Source organism: Anneissia japonica, unplaced genomic scaffold, assembly GCF_011630105.1.
Source record: "Anneissia japonica isolate Jap-2015-1 unplaced genomic scaffold, ASM1163010v1 scaffold573_len2283161_cov171, whole genome shotgun sequence".
Lineage (NCBI taxonomy): Eukaryota > Metazoa > Echinodermata > Crinoidea > Comatulida > Comatulidae > Anneissia > Anneissia japonica.
This window is the reverse complement of record NW_022719802.1, coordinates 785,157-794,018: the sequence shown is the minus strand read 5'-3', so window position 1 is coordinate 794,018 and position 8,862 is coordinate 785,157. Positions and strand designations below refer to the sequence as shown.

The 8,862-nt window shown below is 31.9% G+C and overlaps 1 protein-coding gene across 1 annotated transcript; it reads right to left on the bottom strand.

The window, feature by feature from the left end:
• Positions 1-897: 897 nt before the first annotated feature.
• Positions 898-8,627, bottom strand: LOC117111053 (dermatopontin-like). Its single transcript, XM_033253935.1, has 5 exons — positions 8,474-8,627; positions 3,501-3,698; positions 2,625-2,765; positions 1,875-2,027; positions 898-1,369 (listed from the first exon to the last, which is right to left on the bottom strand). The coding sequence occupies exons 2-5, from the start codon at positions 3,686-3,688 to the stop codon at positions 1,324-1,326; spliced, it is 528 nt and encodes a 175-aa protein (XP_033109826.1). The 5' UTR covers positions 3,689-3,698; positions 8,474-8,627; the 3' UTR covers positions 898-1,323.
• Positions 8,628-8,862: the final 235 nt, after the last annotated feature.

Here is an 8,862-nt window from a genome sequence, read left to right as displayed (position 1 = left end):
GGATCTAGACATGAATATTGTGGGACATTCGCTATTTTTGATATAGGCCTATGTTAATAATATCGTGGTTGCCTGCAAGAAAACTGATGTATACCGACGAAACAAACGTCTTCCTTGAACATAAAAATATTGATAGAGCGTACTTGACATTTTAAACTAAGAATTGCTAAAATACTGTTAAATGTCAACAAGACAAATTACGTGATATTAAGTAACATAAATGTTTTTAAGTGATGCTTTAAATCTCAACCTCACGGTGCTTTCAACTATAGTGAACTGCGACATATTAAGTTTGTTTTCAGCGCGATGTTCCTTATTCACTCTAACCAAAGCATTTCTCCCGACTTTCGAGAAATAGTTTAGTAAGTAATTCATTTTGCCATGACGACATGTACTTTTTTGAAGTCAACTTAGCAAAATAAGCTATCTCGCCATGACAACATATACTTTTTACTATGACGACTTGGCAAGATATTCTCTCGCATCGATGACATGTGCTTTTTTGAACGTAAACTTGGCAAAATAATTTATCTTGCCATGACGACATATACTTTTTGTGAAGCCAACTTGGCAAGATATATCTATATCGTCATGACAACATATAATTTTTATTATGTCGACTTGGCAAAATTTAATCTATATCGCCATGACGACATATGTTTTTCTGGAAGTCAACTTGACAAGATAATGTATCTCACCATGGCAATTTTTAAACGTTGATAGGTCAACATGGCAGGAAAATGTATCTATGCATGTCGACATGATATGTATATTATGTCGACTTGTCAAGATAATTAATCTTGACAAGTCTGAAGTAGGATGACACTTATGCGCTTCCGTAGTATTCAAAATTATTCAGTTTTTATTAAATAACTTTTTTCCAACAACGCAATCTAATCGAGTATAGTTTAAGTAATGCATTTAATAACATAAAGCAAAGAGGTGAACTAATAAACTGTATACAAGTCTGGAAACTAGACAAGGCTGAAATAACCAGCTGCAGGTAAAGATATTATCAGTGCATACATGTAATTCGAAAGCTAGGTAATAACGGATACCTATTAACAAATATATTTTTGAATAATTGTTACTGGTACCATACAAGTTTAGCTCAATTGACAGTTAAATTCTAGCTTATCCAAGTCCTCAGGCCTACTCGTACAATTATTCGAAGTTACGATTTCATGAGAAGCACGATATTGTTCTCTTTGTGTTGTCTGTAATTTACATTAAAATTAGGTTGGTAAATTTATAGTATAGGCTATATTTTTTGCCTTTCAAAATGTTATACCACATGCACAGAATCATCAGTCTGCCATTGATTTAAGTTGTTCTCACTTGACATACTTTGTACTGCCATAGTCTGTCTCTGAAAAATCAATAAAAAAAAAATTGATGTTTCACATTATAAAGATAATTATAATGATGATCATAATGATAATTAAAATAAAATAATAATAATAATAATGATATTAATAAAATAATAAGCTTATGTATTATCAATTATTTATGATATGTACAATATAATATACCGTACAAATTAAAAATACCAGTCATAAAAGTTGACATTGACTAGATAATAGTATCATTACAGCAATGTGATATTCAACAAGCAGAGTGTCTGGATATTGGCAGATTAAACAAAATTTAAATAACAGAAACCAAAATATCCAAAATAATTAATAATGGAATACGAATGATAAAAATCATTTAAATTATTCAATTATTTATGTAATATTGATGACCATGGCGAGGATGTTGGTGGTTATTATGTTTTAGTTAAAATTATGTTCAGTTAACTTTGTGAGGAAATAGAAAATAATTTTAATTTGAATATGATAACATTGTGATGATTTAAACATTTTATTACATACTCTTTCTTATTGCTGTGCTGGCCTGCCACGCCATGGATCCAGTAATCACTTGGAGCTGAGTATTCGTGGTATCCATCCCAAGTATGGGCGTACGGTGTGGTATAACAGTTCACAGTATACGAATGCTCACTTTCGCAACAGTTTAACATCCACCTGATTAATAAAAATACAGCAATGTGGGATTACGGTATTTATTTTACTCAAAATTTTGTTTGAAACAACTGCCATTGTCATATGTCAAACATCAGTTATGTGTAGGTGTTTTATAATAATGATTCTGTCCAAACATTTGATGTATAACTATATGTTATTCGGTTACTACAAAAAGAAATTTAAAAAAAAAATTATAAATCGAAATGAATCAAATGATAAAATAAAATTACTAAAAAAACACAGACCTAATAAATACTGCATATGTAATAAATCATTTTTTTTTAAATTGGACATATAGTACTGTAACGGATTTTCCACATCGGATTGGGCTGACTGTGAATTAATCAAGATAATCTAAGCATAGCATACAACACTGATACTGATAAGTAATTGTGTTTAACAAACACTTTCATTGTAATAATTTTTGGATTTTAAAGATCTATTTACTCATTCTTTTAACTATATTGATCTATTTACTTTATAGGCTTATGCACTGCAAATAATTATTCGATTTTAATCATTTCAATGTTTATCTACTCTACATTTTTTTCTACAAAAGAAACCTGAAAAAGGCTGATCCTTAAGAATAATACTCACCTCCTGTCTTCATGTTTGTCGACGTGGTAGCTGTAAGCACCAATAATAATGCCACTGTAAGGGCAGTCACTGGCGAATGGTTGGTCAAAGTCATTAATGTATCCCGTCCAAACACTTTGTGAACAGTCTGCTGGAAGTGGTCTGTGTATAAATAATACATAATTCATATTAGAATATTTTACGGAAACATTATTAAACAACCAAGCCCTAAATGTGCTTAACTTTTTGGGCATTGTCTGCCGTAAGTTTGATTAAATTATCTCTTTTATGACACATCGTAACGAGGTAAAATATATTTCATACGCAGGCCCGTAGCGTTACTTAATTTTTGGAAGGTTTGTTTCAGTGGAAAGTAGTGGACCCTTATCTCCGATACTCTGGAGAACATTGTGAATATATCTACTAATATCAATTTTTCGTTTTTTTAAATGCGGGCCTTCTCCAGTTTTTGGGCGGTTCGTCGTAACCCCCTTAACCCCCCCCCCCCACGGTACGAGCCTAATACGATTGCAGATTGCAGTACTTTTCTAATTAAATTCTAAACTTTCTCTCGTAAAAGGTTTAAAAAATGTAAATTCACTAGATGCACTCATTTTTGTTTGTTACCCTGGTAGATAACAAATTTTCATATTTTCCTCGACAGGTGCTAACTAGGGTTCATTCAATGCCCAGTATTTTTTTTTGGTGCTGGATTGGATAAATAGTTTTCATGTTTATTGTGTTATTTTTTCCATAGTCCTACATATGGTCATACATTGTTTTTATAACGCATAAAACATTTTGTTTTTGTATTTTGTGCTTTACAAATTTAAAACCTTTAAACGATTAATAGTTATGTATTTAAGATGTTTCACGTATACAACATTTTACAATCACCTGCAGAAGAATTCAAAAAGCCGGTCTTCTTTCTTATCATTGTGGACAGATATTACCTTGTAGATAGCTTGGCCTTTGGGGCAAGTAAAGTTCACGGGTTGATCGTAGTCATTATGCCAATCAGCTGTCTCAGCTGTTGCCATGCAAAACGCATAGAGTAATACCACCAAACCCAATACAACCTTCATTGTTTCTGCTCTGATTTTAAGATAATAATATTAATTTTATAATAAATCATTAATACAACATGACATATCAAACCAATGGTAACTGTATATAGTATTAGTAATATTTAATAATTATATGGATTGTTCATCACAATAAGAAAATGATTAGACACGCGCAAGCTCGGTGGTCTAGAGGTATGATCCAGGCTAGTGATCTGGGGATCGTGGGTTCGAGTCCCACCAGAGGAAAACTTGCGATTTTTTTCGCAGTTGTTTTCAAATTGACTGAGTATTCTGTACATTTCCACGTCAGGTAGGGCAAAATTACACCTATACATGTTTCTCATGACGCAAATCTATTTATTGTCTATTATTCCATCACGACAATAAAAATTACTGTCAACCCTGCAGTACCCGCTGCTTACTTGGACTCGAATTCAACCCTGGCCATCAGGAGCAAGCTCGGTGGTCTAAAGGTATGATGCCAAGCTAATGGTCTGGAGATCGTGGGTTCGAGTCCCACCCGAGAACAACTTGCAATTTTTTCGCAGTTGTTTTCAAATTGCTGATTAGGCACTGCTGTAGTGCGAAAAAAAGCTGCTGTTTTCTATCGGCACTGCCGCAGCGCGAAAAAGTTGCTGTTTTTTATCGGCACTGGCACAGTGCGAAAAGCTGCTGTTAATTAATCGAATCGATGCTTTTATCGATGGTATAATTCATAATTCATAATTTTATTTCACTCAAAAAGTAATGAGACTGGTAGGCAAAAAAGGGAACATGTCCCTATACAAGCTGCCTACCAGAGAAATAATGATAATGGAAGCGAAATAATAATAATAATAATAATAATAATAATAATAATAATGATGATGATGATGATGATGATGATGATGATGATGATGATGATGATGATGATGATGATGCTGATGATGATGATGATGATGATAAGAATAATAAAAATAATAATAATAATTATTATTATTATACAGATATATTAAATAAATAATTATTAATATTATTTTCAATTTATTATTATTTATTTAATATACAGATATATTAAATAAATAATAATAAATTGAAAATAATATTAATAATAATAATACAGATTATTATTATTATATAATAAATAGAAATAAATAGATAAATAAATAATAATAAAAAGTAATAGGCCTAATAACGATAATAATAATAATGAATGAAGATCAGAATATTGCATTAAAGTGAATTCAGTTAGTTATTAAAACATTTGGAGGTCTGGACTGTCATGAAGGTGTATTAATGATGTTCTAAATATTTGGCTTTAATATCAATAATTGATTAGGTCCAGCTTAGTCTATATAATAGTTAAAATTATATTATATTTGTTTCACAATTATAATATATAGTTATTTCTAATTATATCGATCTATTAATTATTAGTAATTAACTATTTTAAGATGTTAATTAGGATATATTAATTAAGATATATTAATAAAGGTATTCGTAAAGTTCTTGTGAAAGTTATTTACATAATTTCAGTTGATTTATACGGAATTCCGACGGATATTCGCCACCTCGTGGGAACCATCCTGAGCTCTGCTTACCAAAAATACGCGGTAATCGCGTGATAGTATTAACATTTGCACACGTCACACGCACGAAAACACTTTTGCGATGCTCTTGTTTTTGTTTTGTCTTACATCTGCATCCAGAGTTAGGCCCACTGAATTGTTTAAATGCTTAAGTACTTTAGTAATTGAAAACATATATTATGTGGATAAAATTCTCATAGAATTTACAATGAAACTTCATAATGTAATTTATTTTTTGAAACAGAATAAAATAGGTAACATTTTATTGAAAAATCACCAGATTTTACATCTATTGTAAGTTTCTTTAATATGGTGAATCATTATTAATGGTATATACCTATTATATATTTCTATAAATTAATCAACAAATATCTCATTAATCACACTATCACAAATAGGCCTATTGAAGTATTATTATTCCTTTTTATTAAAAACCTTCATTATTATTAATATTATTGTTATTATTATTATTATTATTATTATTAATATTGTTATTATTATTATTATTTTATTCAATTCAATTCAATTCAATAAATCTTTAATAATCCCACATGGGGCAATTCAAATCAGGTCGACATTACAAGCATCATAAAAACATGACATTAAAAATACAAACACAGAAAAATATACAATGAAAAAAAAAGAATCTTGATTTAAAAAACTATAAGAAGTAGCCCTACTCATTATTAAGGAGTCGAACGGCAACATGTAGGAACGAATTTCTACATCTATTTGTTTTACTAACCGGAAACAGGAAACGACGCCTATGTGGTAGAAGCTCAAAATCATTAAACATTGCATGATTACTGATTTTTAAGATAGTTTTACTTTTATCTAAAATCTGTCTATTACAAAGAGAAGATAAACTACGCAGCTGGCAACCAATTATTTTAGAACTTAAGTTAACTATTTTATGTAGTGAATTTTTCTCTTTAACCTCAATATTGTAAAACCAGTATATAAAGGAGAAAGAGAGGACATTTTCAATGAATGAGTTATAAAAAAATCTTAAGAATATGTTTATCAATATTAAAAGAGTTTAGTTTCCTTAAGAGATAAAGTCTCTGCTGTCCTATATTGACAATGGTATCTGTATTAAGTTCCCAAGAAAGATTATCCTCAAAAATTGTCCCCAAATATTTAAAAAAATGAACAGGCTTATTATTAATAAAGGATTTCCGAGGATTATACACTTTCTCCCGCCTAAAGTCAACAATCATCTTTTTGGTTTTGCTGGCATTGAGCTCTAGATGAGATTCTCTGCAAAACTGGATGAAATAATCCAGTGCAGCACCTTGATCTTCTTTAGAATCTCGGAGAAGAGTCGATATATTATTTATCAACCACACAAACATTGAAAACATAAATTATGTGGATAGAATTATCATAGAAAATAAACTTATAATTTATAAGATTATTTTTTAAAACAGAATAAAATAGATAACATCTTTATTTAAAAAAGCAGGTTTTGCATAGACGCAAGCTGATTTATTATATTAATCAAACTATCGTAAAAAGGTCAAGTAAAGTTTTATTAAAATATTATTATTCATTATTATAGTATTATTCGAGCACTGCTATTATTATTATTATTATTATTATTATTACTACTACTACAATTTTATATATAATTTTTTTTTTTGCTTTATTTTTTGTTGTATGTATGGGCCTAGACATAGGCCTATGTATATATTTAATAATTAGAAATTATAATTAATTGTAAAGCATATATAATTTAATGTTAACAATAATATAGGCTTGGCTAGACCTAACCAATTTCACTGTTGCCTGACCTAACTAATTATTGATACCATAATCGATTTGATTAATTAAACAGCAGCTTTCCAAGTGGCAGTGCCGAAAGCAAAATGCAGTGTTTTGGCATTGCGGCAGTGCCGATAGAAAATCGGAGCTTTTTTCGCACTGCAGCAATAAAGCCAATAGAAAATAACAGCTTTTTTTTTTTTTTTTTGCACTGTGGCAGTGCGATAGAAAACAGCACCTTTTTGGCACTGCGTTAGTGCCGATAGAAAACAGCATTTTTTTAGCCGGCACTGCGGCAGTGCCAAGAGAAAACAGCAGCTTTTTCTCGCACTGCGGCAGTGCCGACAGCCCCAGCCGGTGAATTTTCCCACCCGTCGGACAGGCCTGACACCCCTGTAGTCCGACGAACGACTAGGTAATCGGACCAAAATTTTTAAAAAAATAATAATTTGCCTAACCAAAGAACGCTATTTTGATTGCCAATCCGTTATATTGTGGTCTAATCACATTTAGGACCAAATTAAGCCATAAAAACTCTGGGCCATCGACCCTAACAGGGATTTTTTTTATTCCGGCCCGTCGACCAAATTTCTGGCGTACCGCTGGTTTCCACATCCAAATAGCTTCTTTTTGTCTTTTTTTTTTCTTTTTGTCTGTGGCATTCACTGTTTTTATGGCCCGAGTAGCTCTGGTGATGGCACCTTTTGTGTTATCTGTAACACTTTTCTTATGTTTTATTAGTCTAGTTTTGAATTTAGCCGGAATTAGGCCTACAATAAAGCCGGATGATAGCAACGCGTTTAAAAGCTAATCGTGTTTAGGACATAGCTTAATGTGCTTAGGATCTTAACGTGTTTAACATTAAATGTATCTGGGTCCTTGCCATCTGGATCTGGGTCCAGATGGCAAAGGTACGCTGTAAAAACAGCGTTGAGGATTGAAACACAAAGCTCCATGCAATGTTGTCCCGTTTTTGGTGGCACGTTTAAAAGCTAAACGTGTTTAGGACATAGCTTAATGTGCTTAGGATCTTAACGTGTTTAGCATTAAATGTGCTTAGGTATCTAACATCATGATGTTTAATACGTCAGAAATCTAAACTCATTAGGCCTGACTTTTAAACGTGTCACTAAAAAAAATGGGACAAATTGCGTGGAGCTTTGTATTTAAATCCTCCTTCCACGCTAGCTGTTTTTACAGTGCAAGGTGGTCATAACTTCAGGCCAATGGTGGCAAAAGGATGGCAACGGGTCTAGGTGGCAAAAGGCCGGGTGGCAAATTAAAGCCTTGCTTAAGGCCGGGCAACAAATGATCGGGTTGCAAGTGGCCGGGTAGCAGCAGGCCAGATGACAACGAGACTGAAACCCCTGATAAGATAAAATCCAACCAGGTTGGTAGATTTTCTTTTATATGAGCCAATGCAGCTTTTATATATAGCAATAATAATATATAATAAATGTTAAAAACTTACATTCTGGCAAAAGACACCGTCAACCAATAGTTGCTTGATACACTAATAGTGTGACTGAAAACACAGTAACATATTATTTAAAGGTAATAATTATCTCTTGTAATAACTATTTTATCACCATATACTTGTTCATATACTGACACGCAAACGGCCTAGCCTTATAATGTGTCTTGATAACTATACTAATACGTAGATTAGATCTAGCACCACCTGTTCTATTGTTATTTCATGTTAATAATTAGTATGGTTTTGCTAAATGTGTCCATTGGTAATATTCTTCCCACAGTAGAACTGAACCATAGGCCTATCCCTTATATCATTCCTTTGATAAATCTGATGTAGATATTGAGGGCGATGTCCTCGAAAGAAGCATAAGCGTGTGGAGTTAG